This window comes from Caloenas nicobarica, chromosome 4 (assembly GCF_036013445.1).
Source record: "Caloenas nicobarica isolate bCalNic1 chromosome 4, bCalNic1.hap1, whole genome shotgun sequence".
Lineage (NCBI taxonomy): Eukaryota > Metazoa > Chordata > Aves > Columbiformes > Columbidae > Caloenas > Caloenas nicobarica.
In genome coordinates, this window is record NC_088248.1 from 48,520,201 (window position 1) to 48,539,878 (window position 19,678).

The following is a 19,678-nucleotide window of genomic DNA, read 5'->3' on the forward strand; positions in this document are numbered from 1 at the left end:
CAAAGGCTTTACTGAAATCCAGAAATATCACATCAACAGGCTTCCCTTGGTCAGCTAGGTGGGTAACCTTGTGGTAGAACGAAATTAAGTTTGTTAAGCAAGACTTTCCCCTCATGAACCCATGTTGGCTGGGACCAATGACTGTGCTGTCATTCAGATGTTTTTCTATAACTCCCAGAACAATCTTCTCCATGATTTTGCCAGGTGCAGAAGTGAGGCTGACAGTCCTGCAGTTGTCAGGGTCATCCCTGTTGCCCTTCTTGTAGATTGGGACAACGTTTGCCAGCTTCCAGTCAACTGGAACCTCTCCAGATTGGCAGAAGCACTGAAAAATCAGAGAGAGGTCCTGCTATGATGCCAGCCAGCTCTTTAAGCACCCTTGGATGAACCCCATCAGCTCCCATCAACTTGTAGGGATCCAGCTGGAGTGGCAAATCCCGTACAAGTTATGGATTGATTGGGAGTTTACTGTTCACACAGCCATGTTTCTCTAACCTAGGGCCTGTAGGGGTCCCCAAGTCCATCTTCGGTGTTGAAGACCGAGGTGAAAAAAGCATTAAACGTCTCAGCTTTGTCTATGTCCCTATTAATAAGGTGACCATGCTCATCAAGTAATGGGCCAATGTTATTTCTAGCTTGCCTTTTGCCGTTAACATATTTTAAAAAGCCTTCACAGTACTGGCCAGCTTCAATTCTAATTGAGCTTTGGCAGCACAAATTTCCTCCCTACAGTGGCAAGCAGCATCTCTGTAGTCCTCCCATGACACCTGACCTTGTTTCCACTGACCATATAATTTCTGGTTTTGCCCTATTTAAAGAAGACCACCTCTGGTCAACCAACCTGGCTTTTTGCCTTGCCTGCTAGATTTCCTGCATTTTGGAATTGCCTGGTCCTGTGCTTTTAGTTGGTGGTACTTAAAAAGTGACCAACACTGATGGACCCCAGCACCTTCAAAAAGCTTCTTCCCAGGGAATCTTAGTAGTTCTCTGAGCATCCTGAAGTGTGCTCTCCTCAGATCTAGAGTTGAAGTCTCGGTGTCAGTTTTCCTCCCATTAGCATAGATTTTAGAATCATAGAATCATTTCGGTTGGAAGAGGCCTTCAGGATCATCGAGTCCAACCATAACCTAAGTCTAGCACTAAACCATGTCCCTAAGAACCTTGTCTAAATGCCTTTTAAACACCTCCAGGGATAGTGAATCTACCACTTCCCTGGGCAGCCCATTCCAATGTCTGACAACCCTTTCTGTGAATAATTTTTTCCTAATATCCAACCTAATCCTCCCCTGGTGCAACTTGAGGCCATTTCCTCTTGTCCTATCACTTGCTACTTGGGACAAGAGACCAACACCCTCCATGCTACAACCTCCTTTCAGGTAGTTGTAGACTGTGATAAGGTCTCCCCTCAGCCTCCTTTTCTCCAAGCTAAACAGCCCCAGTTCCCTCAACTGCCCATATAAGCCTTGTGCTCCAGGCCCCTCACCAGTTTCATCACTCTCCTCTGCACTCTCTCTAGTATTTCAATGTCCTTCTTATGATGAGGGGCCAGTGACTGCTTTGTGGTCACTGTAGCCAAGGTAGCCACCAGTTGCCACTTCTCCCACTAGACCCTCTCTGTTAGCAAGTAGCAAGTCTAGGTGTTTTCACTTTGCTGGTTGTTTCCCTGAGTACCTGTACCAAGAAGTTATCATCCAGTTGCTTTAGGAATCTTCTGGACCTGTTGGTGCCAGCTGTGTGATATTTCCAGTTGACATCTGGCAAGTTGAAGTCCCCCATAAGGACAAAGACAGATGACTTGGAGGCTTCGCTTAGTTCCTTAAAGAATAACTCATTAGTGTCATCATCCTGGCTGAGTGGCCTGTAGTAGACTCCCACAAAACGACATCCGCTTTTTTTATTCTGTCCCTTAATCCTTACCCAGAGGCTCTCAACTTTGCCATTGCTAACTGCCATCTCCATGCAATCCAGCCAACTCCAGAAATATAACAGAGATAAAAAATGTGTCAAGATAGAAGACTAGCACCAATTTTGTCAACCTAAACCAGAACTGAAATATCAAATGACAGTACTGTGTGATTCAGTTTTCTGCGTAAAAATTGATACTGCTACCATGTGGACCCAAAAACCTAAAATTAGCTGACAGCAAATGGGGAATAAAAGAAGTAACTGCAACAACCTCAATAAGAGACCACATCACCTTCACAGAATAGACCCACATGGAATTACAAAAATATGGTTTAAAACTTTCATTCAAATAAAACAATCACAGAATTAAAGTTATTTAGCTAATCGAGCAAAGAATCACAAATGGCATGCACAAGCCAAAAATTTAAGAACTGGTAATGTTACTTGTACAAGATACTGGCACTAGCAAGTAGAGTTGTTTAAGCAAAGCAAACAAATGTCTTTTCATCTTCTGAAAAAATAGCAATTTAAGGAAACAAAATGAAGTGTCATCTAAAATTATGACAAGAACAAAGCAAATAATAGTAGATATCTCAGGCAAGGAAAGTTTATTAAGACAGAATGTTATCACTTTCAATGTCTGGTGGCATATCAGGCTCTGCAGCTAATACAGAACTGAACCACTAACTCCTATGAAATAAGAAAAGCTAAGAATTAGTAAATTTGAACCTAACAATAGATCAAATAAGCTTCGTGGGGTATTCTATGCCTCCTCTTAAAAACAGAATTTTACATGTTAAGACTGTTAAGAAAGTTTCAGAGTATTAAATACAGGCAATCCTTGTACAAAATTGGCATGCAAATTTGGAATTGGTACTAAATCCTAGAGACTGGAAATAAAAGGATGAGTTAAATTCCATCCAGATGTAAAGACAGCAGTTGCTAACTTAATGCAGAAGAGTGTTACAGTGAATTATCATGGTTAAATAAATCTCACAGAAGTGTTAGGTAAGTACTTTTATGACTTCACATTCACAGGAACATAGATAACTGCTAGAAAAATGGAAGAGGGAAATGTTCAATAGTGTTATTAGAAAAAAAAAAGGCAATGCAAAATAGGTAAAGGTTTAAAGAATACTTATTAAGCTTCTAACACTGGTAAAAATCAGAGTTTTAAGTTGCAACTTAGAAAACAATGTTACCTTAAATAAATCAGGAACTTGGTGATCCTGCATCTATACTTTCTAATTCTTAGAATATGACTGGTTTTACTTATGACACAGACATAGCTCCAAGGAAGTGAAAGTACTAACAAATATGAACAAGGAGAGACATGTGAATCAGAGGCACAAAATAACTTACCTGAAGTCATATAATGGAGCAAAACCAGAAAAGAAGGTATGTATGTTGACTAACACAGTAGGGTTAGTATCTAGAACTTAAAACCATCTTTACCATTATTTGCATTATTTAGTTGTGTATGCTAACACTCCCAAAACAGTAGTTTTTCAGACACTCATACAGGATGGGAGTTCACACGCTGAGAACTGAGACAAGATGACACAAATTAAGGAACAATTAAATATAATATATTTTAAAATTATTTAATGTAGGGTATACTTCAGAAACAGGCCTTTAAGAACAGCAATATGTATAAAACTCGATATGATAAAAACTAATTTGTCATGAATGGTTCTTTTTCTATGCAGTTTCCCCTTTATGTCACTCTGTAGGAAAGAATCATAAATTTAATACTGCAAGGCAGTAATGAAAAACTCTAAATCTTCAAATAGACAGTGTTTTACAGAGATTATTTATTACATTATCAGTTCTACTTCTGCATAACAAAGTTGACGGATAAAATCATGTCATTTAATGACATCATTATGCTGCTACATTCCTGATAAAAAGCAGATCAGTAATCAAATTCAAACCATCATTTTTTACTACTCCAATTTAAGATACGAGCCAGTCTCCTTTAAGTAGCAATGGTCAAAGCTGAAAATAGCTCAACAGGCCACTAGTTATGAAAAAGCTTCCTGACAACCAACTTTACTGCAAGTTTCATAGATTCCATCCCAACAGCTTGCTTGAAAAGTAGTAAATAACAGAGTGGTAGAAATTAGCCAAGGTCCTGTTTTGCTTCGCAGTAGTCAAAGAGTTTCTCCTGAACTCTGATGAATGTTTGCTAATTTGTGAGTAGTAAGGAGCATGTAAAAGAATTCCTTCAAAGACAGCAGTAGCAGGATAGAACAGTAATTTTGGCAGTAGTAAACTAGTGGTAATTTCTTCGTAAAGCTGATAAGGAATTTAAATTGAAGGACTAAAGATATATAGGAAAAAGCATTCTGCAAAGGTCAGTGGAATGACAGAAAATGGTACAAATCACATGAAAATATTTGCCATTTCCTTTTCTAAATAAAATTCTCAAGAAAGAAGATGACAAGAAGTTACAAAGCTCAAAGGTTTGTATAAATGGAGCCTGAAAAGAAATTTAAAAAAACAAACTCACTTTTCACTTTGTGAGAGAGCACACTTCTACAAAAAGACACAATATTCATTTACTTTGGGCAGTGGCAAATGTGTGGTAAGGAATTATTATAACAGATTCACTACAGTTAAGAGCCTGATAGAGAAAATTTTGAAAAACATGGCCACTCATTTCATTGTTCAAATCAAACATGGTGGCACTTTCTAAACATCTTAAATTCCAAAACTTGCTTGCAACTGGAGACTTAAGACTCTGACAGACTGTCATACAGTGCTACAGAACTGCAATTATTTGCTATTGTAGACTTGCTGTAGGCAGCAACTATCTATATAATATTTCTCCTGAAAATAAAAATAAAAGAATCAACTCACCACTTGTCCATTCTGAGGATTTTTATGTGCATATGGGGGTCCCCGGATGTGGTTCCACATCTGACCAGATGTCATAGCAAATACAACACACTAGAAGAAAAAAAATTTTAAAAAGAATACTCATTCATTTACCCAGAGGAACTGAATAGAAAACCATTCTGCTGTTGATGTTTACTTTAAATACATAATTGTTTACTTAACCAGATACAGTATGTACCTCTACTTGATTTTTAGCATGGAGTTTTCAGATGTGTTGCTCTCATAAAATTCTTACTGACTTCTATTAGAAAATGAGTTAGCTCAAGATGAAGGTTTTCTAAATCTCAATTGAAATAATCCTGTCTTTATGTGCACTCAGAATTGCCACAGTTACACATCTATATGGCAAAAAGCATTCATAGTAGTAGAAGGCATTTATTGTAAATATGCTGCAAACTAGCGTTCAAGTTTTATACAACCTTTCAGGAAGTTATTTCTATCTCTAATCTAATACAAATGTTTAGCTTGCCTGTTTGTTTTCAGCTATATGAAATGATATATAAAATATAAGAAAAAAATCCAATTACAAAAAAAACCCCCTCTGTCCCATTTAATTAAATTCTCATTGCGTGTCCTATATGACTGTGATGCATTTTATCTATGACAAATAACAATGGTTGATTTTGCAGAAAATTGAAATTCCCTACGGAAAGAAGCATGAAGTTAGGTTAGGGATGTATAGCAACTGTAAAAACTGACATTAATTTTTGTAGAAGGTCATACTGCACAATCTACATAACAAACATCACAGTCATGGCAAGTCGTCATGACTACCTTAAAGAGGAAAATAAAGTATCTTTTGATTACCAAATGAGAAAAACAGGAATGGGAAATATGGATCATCTAAATATGTCTTCTGACTTATCAGTACAGATAATCCTTACAAAAACACCAAGATAATTTAAGCAGAATTTTTACATATGTGCTCACTTTTACTGCACATCAATATTCCCACCCATGCAACACAGTCATAGTGATTTAAGCAGATGGATCACGAATGTAAAAGTCCATACCATGATGGTTAACTAAACCAGTGTTTAGTTACATAGGAGAAGTAAATGCAAGCTGGTGCAGCTCTGTGTTCCCATAAACCCAGCATTGCTACCTCTAGCAATATGATTTTAACAAACTTCGCAATGCCTTAGGACTGAATCATGTCAGGCTTTTTCCAAATCTGTCTTGGCTTTCCTGGAATTTTTTTTTAAACTTGTTCAGCTGAAACAGCAATTTTTCCAAAGACCAGGGGGCTAGGCCTACTTTACATAACTTTCGCTTATCTTTGTATGGCATAATATTTTTTTTTTCTATTCTAATTAGGATGAAATAATTATGACCAACATAACGATGTAGTGGAGGCATGGGATGATAGTGGAGACAACAAAAGTGGAAACATAGGATGCAGTGTACCTGTATGGAATGATATGAAAGAGGCCACAGCATTACACTGGAGACCCCAAGCCTATAAATGTTATGCCAATAGTGATTTAAAGAAACATAGACATGGGAGCTGGCCCAAACTAGTTTTAGAGGTAACAAACAGAAAAAGGACAAGCATGCAATGCATCCAACGTATCTATGACAATTTCCATTTACCCAGTAAATTTTGATGTAAAATGTAGTTGCAGATCAGTGAAGAAAGGACAAAGTGTATAAGTAGCCCTAAGTGAAGCCTAGAGCAAGAAGGAAGAAAGCAGCAACCTCATACTCCTAGCAAAGAACCTGGAACACTGACAATTCACCATAGCATCCCCCCGCCCCAAATCGAAGCCAATGAATGAATGACCTCAAGATCCAGAGAGAAATGGTGGAAGTGCTGGTATTACTGAGACTTTTTGTCCTGATAATAGAAAGAAAAAAATAATGAAAAAAACATGTTTGCGTATCTAGTTTCATCATAATTCTTTGTTGCAGTGTTAAGATTTCAATTACACTAAGAACGGATTCTTGGCTTTAAATGTAAGGTGTGTTTCATTTTGCCCTTAGCAGGATTTGGAGTGTGACAATATAGTAATGAATATGGCAGATGAAAGAATACTGGTAGTGATTATTAGCAAACGGCTTATGTTTTCATTAATAATATGCAAAGAGGTGAAGAGAATATATGCTTCCATTACTGGAAAAGGGTAACACATAGTTATTCCAATAACTTGCAGATTGTTTCAGCAGAGAAATTTATACTGCAATTTTGGTGATGAATCACACAGGAGATGGCTTATGTGAAAGTACAAAAGTGTAGAAACCAAAGATGTGGGTTACAAAAGTGCAGTGAAAGATATTTTGAAAGACCAAAAGTTAGATGAAAACTAAAACGTCAAAAGAGAACAGATGCATAGATTGCACAAACTGTGGCTCTCTGAAAGTGAATTTTCTATGAAAAGTCATTTTACTCATTCTTAAATTACTATATTTAATTTACATTCTCTGGAGTGAAATCTGCTACCACATGGAAAGATTAAAAAAACCTCACCCTAGTTTATATACAGTTATATACTTAACAGATAAATCACTCAAATTACTGAAGATCTTTAATGCTTGCCAATGCAATTACACTGCCTCATAACATGGTAACATCTAAGAAAAAAATATCAAGGAGACACAATAGTGGTGATGAACAAATTCAATGTATTAATGTTATTGAAAAGTAAAGAGTTAAGAATATGGTTGTTTATCCTGAAGACATCTTCCATACTCTGCCAGTTCAGACTAAGAGAGTATTTCCATCATATCTCTTAAGCAAGTATTTGGTATGCTACATATAGCATTTGACATTCAAGCTTATTTTGCTGTGCTCTATGTTCTATTATGATCATCCAGGTTAAAATAAACATCGGAAACTACAGACTTCTACTGTTTGTAAAATATACTTGAAATACACACCTTTATCTGTTGAAGAGATGCATCCATCTATGATACACAATACATCACACTGACACACAATGTTTACCATTCCAAATCCCATAGTTTCCATAGGATCCCATGCTTCGGGATCCAAAATTTCCAAAACACCTAGTTCACTCATCATTACTGTGAGTTGGTGTTTCTTCGGATAAAACTTCACCAAATTCATTCCTATGAATGAGTGCGCTAGTTTTGGCTAGGATAAAGTTAATTTTCTTCATAGTAGCTAGTGTGGGGCTATGTTTTGGATCTTTGCTGGAAACAGTGTTGATAACACACGGATGTTTTCATTATTGCTGAGCAGCACTTACACAGAGTCAAGGCCTTTTCTGCTCCTCACACTGCCCCACCAGCAAGTAGGCTGGGGGTGCACAAGAAGCTGAGAGGGGACAGTCGGGACAGCTGACCCCAACTGACCAAAGGGCTGTTCCAGACCACAGGACATCATGCTCAGTATATAAAGCTGGGGAAGAAGGAGGAAGGGTAGGCACATTTGGAGTGATGGCATTTTTTTTCCTGAGTAACCATTATGCATGATGGAGCCCTGCTGTCCTGGAAATGACTGAATGCCTGACTGCTCATGGGAAATAATGAATGAATCCCTTATTTTGCTTTGCTTGCATGCACGGCTTTTGCTTTACTTATTAAACTGCCTTTATCTCAACCCACGCGTTTTCTTACTTTTACCATTCTGATTATCTTCCCAATCCCACTCTGGGGGGAGTGATTGAGTGGCTGTGTGGTATTTAGTTGCCAGCTGGGGTTAAAACACAAAGATGAGCAACTTGTAACATGTGATTCATGACTTCATATTTACCTTAATGGTTTATATTGTATTTATTTCAATGGAACAATTCATATGCAGAGAAATGGCCCCTTCTTGCAATTTTCTTGGATCTTGTCGAAGTAAAAAGGATGGAAACTGGAGAACAGAAGACTCAAGCTGAGGCGCTTTTCTCTGAGCATTTAGAAAGATTTTCAACTCCACTTATCCAGGCTAGCATCTGTACTTCAGCAGTTCTACAGAGAAGAGTATTACAGACACCCCTTTCATCCACCTGCTCCCTCCTTTCTCCTTGTCAGACCCCAAGGACACCACTTTAACTGCTGCATGCCACCTGAATTATCAGGGGAGTTCAGAGTAGCTATTTTAAGGGCTTCCAGATTTAGGTAGCTTCTTCTGCATCCAGATGATAAAAGCAAACAGAGTAGATTTATTGACTGTTGTAGTACATAGAAGAGGGAAGGCAAAATGATTTGCTACAAGACGCTATGGTTCCAGGATCAAATATCCACAGGATGTCTTCAGTGGCAATGAAGTTCACCCCTACTACCAATCCTAGGTGAGACACACTGCATGGGTAGACAGGACTACTCAAGGACCTTGTTAACAAATTGCAAGTGGTGCTATCTTGATGGCTTCGCAGAGCATGACTTCAGCCTTAGTTTTGCTAAGAGGGAAACTGCTTTGAGCTCACCCATGGGACACTTGTGTGTGTACCACAACGCTCCCAAGAATAGACACAAGGTAAATAAGCATCAAGAGTCCCACCACAACACTGAATTTCTAGCAAGATGCATCTTTAAAAGTACATATGCAGAATTCCTCAACTGTTCTTGGTCTTGTAAGGTTTGTCAAATGATTTGGCCTTTCTCAAAGGCATAAGTTTTTTTTAACACTATCTGCCAGATTATTAAACATAATTACTAGAGACTTAAAAAGCCATTTGCTATGTATTTTAAAGTGAAGCTTCCTACTAGCAGACACTAGACAAAGCAGATTATTAGATTTCTCTCTGTGAGTTCACACCCCCAAAAATGGCAAGTACTTTGCAACAAGAAAAATAATTTAAAATTAGATTAATTTACTAATACAGTCAAATTCAAGCATAATTTTTAAAAGAGAGGAGACATAGGCAGACAGTTCTATACTTAATTTCTATACTGTTCTGTATATATATGTTTTAGCCATTTCAGAGTTATTGTTTTAAAGAGATATAACCCTTTCTACTCAGTTTAACTTTGCTTTTGTACTCAAAGGCTGCAGAGCTGCAAGATCTGTATTCAATTTTCAAATAACAATCTGTCGCTTATTAGAATCTCCAACAAGAGATACACAATTCAAGGACAGGGAGTACCAAATGGAAGTGAAGAGAATGGGTTTCTGTACCTTTAAAAGGTAATGTGCATCTCTAAAACCTCAATGGGAAGGAAATTGCTGTTCTTTTCAGATGCCTATCTAGTCACGTTGAGGAGCCTAACTTTTTCTAGCTGTATCTTTGAATAAAACACATTACTCTCTGTTACTGTTTAACTCTGGGTGGTGGCTAAACAGTAAACAGCCGCTCTCGCTCACCTTTCCTTCCCCAGCAGGAATGAAGGTAAAAGGAAGAAAGACTCGTTGGTTCAAACTGAAACAGATTTAATAGAATAATAATAAAGGATGAGTGAATAAAAAGACTATCATAAAATACATAAAGCTATACAGAGCAATGCTTAGCTGCTGGAACTTGTGCTCCCAGCAACAGACACCAAAGGACGGACGGTGCGAGCACAGAAAGTCCAGTAAGACATGGAGTTTACAAACAGGTGTAGGGAAGTCACGGATGAGGCAATGGGAGCAGGAAGCAGAACCCCTCACAGACATTGGCCATCGAAGAAGGGCTGTCCCCTGTAACTTCCCGCTCATATATGGAGCGTGACATTCACGGTATGGAATAGTTCATTGATCAACCTAGATGTCAATCTAGGTGCTGTCCTGTTATGTTCCCTTGCACCTGCAGCTGGGCAGTTGAAAAGTCCTTTGTCCCCTTGGCAACCGCCAAGTTATCAGTGAGTTCTTACATTCTTTTCATACCAAATCCCAAATACCGGAAAGCTACTGGAAGAAAACACTAACTCTGTCCCAGAGTGCTATCTTATTATTCTATGCTTATCTTATCTTATCTTATTATTCTTATTATTCTATGCTAGCCATTAAGACAAGATTCTCACTGTATGGAAAATCACCTCGATACAGCTAACCCAGCACACTTTTTTATCCTCATTCCCAGAAGGGTGTAAAGAAGCCACTAGTAGCCATGATACTCTTCAAGCTCTTTTGGAGCAATAACTGATGATGAATGCACTGTACAGTACAGGTACCGTGGGGTGTATCACCACAAAACACATTTCTCATAACCATTAACTGTTATGACAACAGTAAACACATGCTTTCTCTCCTCATTCAGGTGACTTATTTTGCCCGATAGAGCCAATTCCTAGGCAGCTGCCTTTGAATCTGAGCACAGACTTTGCCTTCCCAGATTCCACAGATATACAGGTAAACCTGAAATATACATATAAAATAAAGCTGCAAATCACATGCAGAAAACCACAGTGGCAGCCTGGTAAAGAAAAGTCCCCTAGTAGCCCCATTCTAGCCAACTGAACAAATAAACTCTCAGCACCAGTACTGTTGTCTAAAATTTAGCAATTCCTTATCTAAAAACGTTAGAAATTTGCCCAGTTTATATCGTCTGACCTTTTATGCTCTCTGCTTAAGAAATGAAGAGTCTTAACGAGAATCTGAATTGCTTCTTGTTATCACTATAAAAGGACAGGGCTCTGTAAATACCTGAGGACTGAAGCCTTTCCTCATCTTCGTGCTAGCATGTCAGAGGAAAAAAATGTCTACAGATGAATAGTAGGATTTGAATTAAAGTCTAAAATAATCTAGGGGATAAATTTTGGATGTGATCTCAAAAGACATTTTTGGGGGATATTATGCACTATGACTCAGTCATCGTGGTTTGCCATTCCAAAGGTCTTCTGGGTAATGTTGCAAGTAAAAATGCCTAAGGCATACAAGGTACTACCAGAGTCTGCAGTGTTTCTACAGGGGGATGAAACCACTAATAGCATTGCAGTTGTGCAATCTAATGTTGAGGACAAAACCAATTCAACAGTCTTCTGTGAGCTGGCATTAGAATCAATGTATGAGATGAAAGCTCTGGTCTTGCTTCTAAAAGTCTATCAAAACATTAGATGGGTCACTAAAACCTGCATTCCTAAATATTTTCCTAAAACAGTGCTGGAACTATTACCTATGACACACAACTTTTTGGCATCAATAGAGATGTCAAATAAAAATTCAGTCTGCATTTCTGTGATCCTCTGTTATCCTGCTGGTAAGAACAGCAGAGGCAATTTATGCTGAGAATGTTTTTCTAATTTTTAGGAACAGATAATTCAATCAGGAAGAGAGGCACTGCCCATTTCTCATTTAAATAATTACCCAACATTTCAGAACATGAAAACTCTTCAAAACAAACTAAGCAGCTCTGAAAAACAAGCAAAAGAAAACAAGAGACTTGCCTGTGTGCAATGATATAGTTTTCAGTTACTGAATTCTAGAATATCTGTGAAAGAGTTTCAGCTGAAATGAAAAATATTATTTTCCATATGGTTAACGAATGCTGGCTACCTAGCAGTACAACACCTCCCCAAAACCAATCAAAACTCAAAACTACAGCTTTCAGAAAAAAGCTCCCAGTTCTCTCTTCTCAGTTCTGCAACCACCATAAAAAGAACGGCCAATAAGGAACAAACTAATTCCCAATACTGTCAAAAACATGGGCTTCCTGTAGTTTTATGCATCTTGCCAGGCTTTCCCTGTTTTATTTGGGATTCTTTTTTAAGTTCAAAAAAGAAAAAAAAAAAAGAATAATATAATTCTATAAAATTAAGTATTTATTAGTTATTTATACACTTCATAAAAGCATTTTATTAGGCATGACTCGCTCCGCTTAACTGGACACCATCTTCTCCATATTTCCTTTTAATTAGCTTTTATGAAAAAAGAAGCTTTAAGTCTCACTGGTAGAAAAAAGCATGATGTAAGAGAATCATAACTACACAATATCTTAGAATGAATATATTAATGACTGTTTTCTTCTGTGGATCTTTACATATTCTAGTTCTTTCACAGAACTGAAGTCGTCTGTACAAAAGCCTGAAATCAAGAGTCCCTGCTGATTCCACCAAGAAGAACTTATAATACTAACTTGTATGTGTGTATAGATCTAAATAAAACCAAAATGACTTCTGGTAACTCCATGATCTTTGCTAACACATTTTACAGTATGGGCCTTTGACAACATTATTAACAGAAAAGAACAGTAATGATTTAAAAAGTGAAGCATCGGTTCAAAGACAAGATTAATTGCTGTATACCTTCTGATATAAGACTTTTTTCTAAAATAATCTCTAAGTGCTATTCTTTGTTAAAATAAACAGAATGTTACAGGAAATATATTAGCAAAACTGACTTAATAAAAGCTCCAAATGGGTCCATCAGCTGAAAGTGTCACAAAAGAAGGTATCTTTTCATATTTTTTAATCCAAGCAGAACAGAAAACCATCAATATGATGTGGCTTTGAAAAGGCAAATATGATTATAGGATATATCAGTAACCTACTTCTAGTAGAGCTAAATTACACAGAATCATAGAATAGCTCAGGTTGGAAGTGACCCCAAAAGAAAACCTGGTCCAAGCTTTCATGGGAAAGGGAGCCCAGACAAAAATAAAATATGAATGCTGCTGCACAAGTAAATTCATATTCCAACTATAATCCTAGGCATGTGCTTTCAAGAAAGGTTAATTCATATTGACACAAATTGAGAAAAAGTCTTTAAAATGATGAAGTGAATAAATAATCATTTATATCAAAACAGAAGAAAAGCTTGGCTTGTGTTGTACAAAACACATGGAGAAAATTTTTAAAAGTACTGTTCTCAATTAACATATTGCTAACACAGAAGAAAGGAGCTCATTTAAGCTGTAAAATGTTGGATTGGACTTGATAACCCCAGACATTACTCCAGTGTTGATAACCATGCTCCTGACTCTGTTTCCTTGAAAATTAGGCCTTAGATGCTGCTTCTCAGATTTTTCCTCTTCTGTCAGTCACAATGATGTCAGAGTAATCAGTACTTTTTGATACACCTTAACCATCATCTACCATCCTTGCATGCTATTTCCTATCTAAAACAAAGACAGCTGACTATACAGCACAGTCCACATTTTGCATTAGTCTACTCAGTTATTTGAAAACTATGATGTAAATAAGCACACTGCAATACGCTATTAAGCAGGTTAAACCTTAATTTGTTATTTATGGCCTTGAGGATTTAGTTGACTCATATTTCAAACGAACAACTGGCTAGCTTTAAAATCTCCTCGGAGTTAACCCTGGAACAGTATCCTAGTCTTATTTAGGTTAACAGTGGAAAGTTAAGGTCAGTACTACTGATACCAGTTTTGGAAAGAATTCCACCTTTTTCTTCATTTCTTAGCTCTTTTATCATTTTGTTACAAACATATAAAAGCCTTGGTTACTTTTCTTAACCTTTCATTACTCTAAAGCGATACAGTCTGACATGAATATACACACTAAACCAATCATGACATTACCACTTTTATAAAAAAGGGCAAGTTGAATGATAGCAGTGAGCATTAGTACCACAAATAAAAAATATTTTCTCGTTAAAGTTCAACTAAAAATCTGCAGCTATCAGAGAATTTGCTAATTTTCAGTGAATCACTAAAAGTAACTGCTTATGAGAATTAGCCCTCAAATGTAGTACCATTCTGAAGAATGTGCTAATGCAATGTTTTTTAATTTACTGTGGAAGTAATGAAGACACGTATGCTAAGATAAGAAACTAATAAAAAGCATATTAGTAAGGAAAATCTGCATACCAGAGCTGCCATGGCCCAGCCAGTTTTGTTGTAGATAAACTCTAAGTTATTTCTCCGCAGATATAACAAGCCGCCAACAAGAGATACCAGAAGAGCCAGTGCAATTGTACCAGAATAGTTAGGAGGCCTGAACACTCTAATCTGGAAAAGATAAATGCAAACACAGATTGCAAATAAATGCCTACATACAGATCACTTTCCATATAAACAAATAGGAATCATCTGAAATCTAGTTTCAGAGTCAGAAAGACTAATCCCTAATGATATACTTAAATAAGAAAAAATTGTACTTCCTTTAATAAGCAAATAATATGAAAAAAGTTTTAAGCATCACTTTGAACTGTTCAACTCCAAAACATTATTTCTTCAACAGATTTGTACATAGTGTCTGAATTAGGAGCACCTACCTTTGGATCTATTTTGTACATAGTTTTGCAAAGCACATTTTATTTATTAACAACTAATTATCATAATATCACTGCTTGTTTTCATCCAGAATAAGGGTACATAAACTTTAACAAAGCAAGAATGGAAAATACTCTGCAAATTGCAGAAGTTACCACAAGTACCACGACTATATATACACTCAACTCAGGATATTCTATGATATATTTTTTTCCCTTTTTTTAATGTGTTCTAGAACCTAGCCTTGAGAAGAAAAAGTACTAAGGAAAGATGGAATTTGTCATCAGCCTGTCTCAGACTACAAAGATACATTTAGCTTCAACTTTTAAAATTGTTGAAAGACTTACATGAACATCTGTTCTGTCAGCTATCCATTTAGCTAGCTGCTCAGCTGCAAATCCGATTCGCTGCAGGTCAAACGTGTCAGCTCTCTTGGGTTTACCTTTTGGAGGAAAATGCATGAAAGTCGGAGCGGAGTTCATATTCAGCTACAACACCAAAAAATAGCAGAAAAAAAAATTAGTAAGTCTATCCTCAAAAATATTTACCTTTTTTGTATAAAACAAGTCTAATTAGTGTGAAAAATATTATTTGCCTCCATAAGTTACTCTTTTCTATACATCTTCATGTATAGTTCTCCAAAAAAAGTGTTCAGAATGTTCCTTCCCACAGATTCTTTCGGATGTTTAACTTTTCAGAGTATTTTACCCACAAGCTTTTCTGAATATCTTATGCTTTAAAGTTCTCACGCACCGTAAGAATTTTCTTGTAATTAGGAAATCAGAGAGCCCACACTCATCCATTCTATTAAAGTATATTAGGTTATAATTCTAGTGGAGGAAAAAAGTGTTCAAAGAGGCTGATACTGTTTCTCTTACCTAGCCCTCCAAAGTTAACTAGACTACTGACTAGTCCTTTTTGAATCCAGAAAGGCCTAGATAACTAGCTTATACACATAACTTGCCCTAGAAATTACATGACTGTTAATGCATGTGTTGTTGTCACTGGAACTATCAACATTATATCAAAAAACTCAAGGGTGATAAACAAATAGATTTACATTTGCCACTTTAAATTTTGACTTTAACTTTTCAAGGTGGTACAGGAGAACAGAATTTTACTACATAAAATTCAGTCCATCTCAGAAATAGTGCAATAAAACACTTGAAAAAAATGAAAATGAATGTGAACACAATCAGGTGAAATACTTAGAGATGACAAAACACTATATTTAAGCAACTACAGAACTGAATTTTATCAATAGAAATTATGAGCTATTAAATTATTTTCCATCCGTGCCCTCTTTAGTGAACTGATTTGAAAATAAAAAGTATTCTGAGAAAGGCTAAGACTAATGTTGTGAAGCAATTTAATAAAATATTTTACAAGACACAGGAACATTCTGAGATACCGAAGCCTTCTAACATTGTGTAGAGTGTGGGGGCAGTTACTCTGCAACTGCTCTGTCATGTCTTTACAGACAGAGTAAAAGCTGAAACAAAAACCAGTCACATTACTTTCTGGGATTTTTTGTTATGGCATCAGTATTAGATGACTGGTTTGCACACATAAACATAAGGTTAGATTTACATTTCCCACCTTAAAATTTCCATTGGTATCACTTCTTCTTAAGCACTTTTTTTTTCTCAAAGACAGTCAAAAATTACATATTTTAACCTAATTTGGTCTAACTTTTACTTGCCTTTAAATGCATGCCACCTGAAATAAATTGAATCTGTGCCCTTTTACACAAGGAATAAGTTGGACTGGACTATTCTAATATGTATTGATTGGCTTAAGGCAAGATCAAAGAGGCTATTTTCTATTATTGTAACCATGTAGGATAATGTAAGATGATTTTAAAATTTGTATGAACTAAAATTTTTAAAGCAAAATCTTAAGCCATTATAGCCATTCTTTACATAATACATTCTAAGATGTCAATCGAAAGCAAAAATATTTACTAAACGCAGTAATTTAAAAATAAGTATTAAACTTTTCCCCTGAAAATTTTGAAGCATACACTTAACCAAAAGGTGGTAAAAACAGAGAACTTCAAAATCTGTCACTCTCCTATCTGCATTTTTAGCTTCAATCAACAAATAAATATCAGAGAAAAGCACGTCAGTATTTAGTATTAATTTGCCAGGGATGCATTTTGCCTTGACTACTCAATTTAAGAGGGAGCTTTAGACTGTTCTCTAACAATTGAATTTTCGCTCTTCATAACCAATATATAAAATCTAAACCAGTCTCTTCTCTTTTCCCTGAAGAACTTCCAGATTAATACAAATATTACTGGAGTTGAAGAATACTGTATTATGTAAAAGCAATTAAAAGGCTCTTTTAGTTAAGAGCTTTTTTCCCCCTAGAGAGAAAATAAAGCAAATCTGTAAATGCAAATGTTAGTTGCATTGCGATTAATTCTAAAAAACGACATTAACAAAAAAATGAAATTAAAAAAAATCCACATACATATAATGAAAAAATGAAATGAAAAAATATCGCATACATATAATGTAATCTAGAAACAAACATTATAAAATACACTTGGAAAATACTAGAAGTGGCTAGTGCTATAATCTGTCTTTGCTAGTGTCATAGAAACTGCAGTGCCTGGTGTTTTTAACCAGGAAGAATTTGTATACAAAACACAGAGGTACACACCTGCATACAAAAAATAATTTGTCTGGTATCATTTGGCAAATCAACATGTAGTTCTAAAAATTAAGAACGTTTTATAGTATCCAACATTTACCTGTTGAAAAACATCTGCGCCTTCATCATAATCCACTATTGTGAAAAACAGTTTGTTTGAAAAAGCAGATGAATAGCGCCATGAATTAGCCAGTACTTGATATTCTTCATTAGCTTGCCTGTTAAGGAAAAGAAAGAAACATACATCCACGTGGCATTTGCTGATTCTCTAACCAGATGCAGCAGTTAGATGAGTTACACTTGCAGTACTATTCTCAACACCCATACCATCAATTAAAGAAAGTTTCAGCTAGTTATAGAGCATTTTGCTTCAAACTTGCCTTCTCCAAAATTATAAATCTGTTAAGTGAAACTATACCAGAGACATTCCGAGATGATAACATAAAGTAATGTTTTCCATATTTAAAAGTCTCAGAAAACAGGAGTGGCCTGAATGGCAAGCGTCACGCAAATCTGCTACGAAATCCACGCAAGGAGATGCTTATATGGCCCTTGAGTACCGTATCAGGATTTACTTGCTGAAGGCAGCTGCACATAACAAATTCTGAAAACAGCAGAAAAATAACACAGAAACGTGACAGTAGTGATTTTCCAAAAATAGCAGAGCCATAGAAAGAGCCACAGAAACTGCCAAGCACTGTTGAAATGATACCAACTAAATTAACAATAGGCTTGTAAGTAGTAAAACACACAATTTTCATAAAACTTGTTTTAAATGTTCTAAAAAGGATGATTTTGCACAACATATAGGATTACATAATCTCTCCTGTCATCACTAGAAAATCATATTGCTGCTACTCAAATTTGTCAGAAAGCCTCCTTTTGGCTTTACTCATGGTTCTATACTCAGGTGAGGTTTTTTTGGCTGGTTGAGCTTTTTTTGTCTGTTCATTCATTTTAAAGGAAAAGAAAACAAAACAAACAACTTTGCTCCGTCTGCACTGAGGGGAAAGGAAAAAAGTCATTCCAGGAGAAGAATTCTGGGATCCTTACCATCAGAGACATTCTCTAAACACACAATCACAGAGCCATAAAACCATGGGTTGTTCCACAGGACAAATCCGTATCAACAAATAATTCAGAGAAGGAGGACAAAGACAAACTGAAAGAATCCTTGCAGTACTTTTGGCTTTACACAGGCTCCTTTGCTAATTATTTCCATATTACTAATTATTCATATCTGCTGTAGAGTCCAAATGAAGGTTCTACCATTTGGAAACTTATCTTCGCATGTTGTAAGATGCCGAAGCTGTATAAATAAAATTATTCTGCAGCTTTTCTCAAAACAGTGTTTCTACAAAACCAGTTCATGTATTTGATGGTGCAGAATGCTGTTTACTTAAAAGTTGTAGATGCAAAAATCTGTTGCAAGAAAAACTCCACACTAAGCATACATAATACATATTGTATTCTGAGAGAGCAAAGAGTGGGGAGAGGTTGATAGGACCATAGATGTCATAAGACCTTTCCCATTTCCCCATAACTGAGATCAGCCTTAGGCTTGAAATATATTACACACAACTCCAGGAGAGTTGTGTTGTATCAAGGAATACATTGTGCACAAAAAAGTCTGTCATAAAAAAAAGCTAAAATGAAATTTTATGATGCCTTACCCCACTAAAGAATAAATCTTATGAAGCATAACAAAACTCAACTTTCACCTTTATTACCTGATCGAGTAAAATTTGCTACTTAACACACTTATTCAACATGCAAAGTTGCAATTATAAAAAAATGTAATTTAGACATTAGATTGGTTATTTCTAGAAACAGATGCTAACATTAAGCAGACTAAGATATTCACTGTCATCCTGAAGAGGGCAGTCAGACAACATCAAAGGAATGCTGTAATATCTTAAGTAGTATCTGTAGGACACTGTTCTGTTAAACTTGCTATATTAAAGTTGGACCATTTTTATTATAAGAACACGATAAAAATCACTTTATCTTGATTCCATCATTCTTCTTAGTCTACCTTTTACTCGTGATGAAACAGTATTTCTGGGAAATTCAGATACTCCAGTCGTGCCTCCACTATTTGAGAGAACACTCTTGTTCCTATTGATCTCCATGTATTTTGCAACTTTAAACTATTTTGAATTAATATA

The 19,678-nt window shown here is 36.2% G+C and overlaps 1 protein-coding gene across 1 annotated transcript in view; it reads right to left on the minus strand.

The window, feature by feature from the left end:
* TUSC3 (tumor suppressor candidate 3) overlaps window positions 1–19,678 on the minus strand; it is an 86,782-nt gene that overhangs the window by 58,421 nt on the left and 8,683 nt on the right. The window contains exons 2-5 of the mRNA XM_065633881.1: window positions 17,611–17,728; window positions 15,200–15,340; window positions 14,448–14,588; window positions 4,768–4,857 (exon numbers count right to left, since the gene is read on the minus strand). Of these exons, the coding sequence (XP_065489953.1) occupies window positions 4,768–4,857; window positions 14,448–14,588; window positions 15,200–15,340; window positions 17,611–17,728 (490 nt within the window). The remainder of the gene's footprint in view (window positions 1–4,767; window positions 4,858–14,447; window positions 14,589–15,199; window positions 15,341–17,610; window positions 17,729–19,678) is intronic.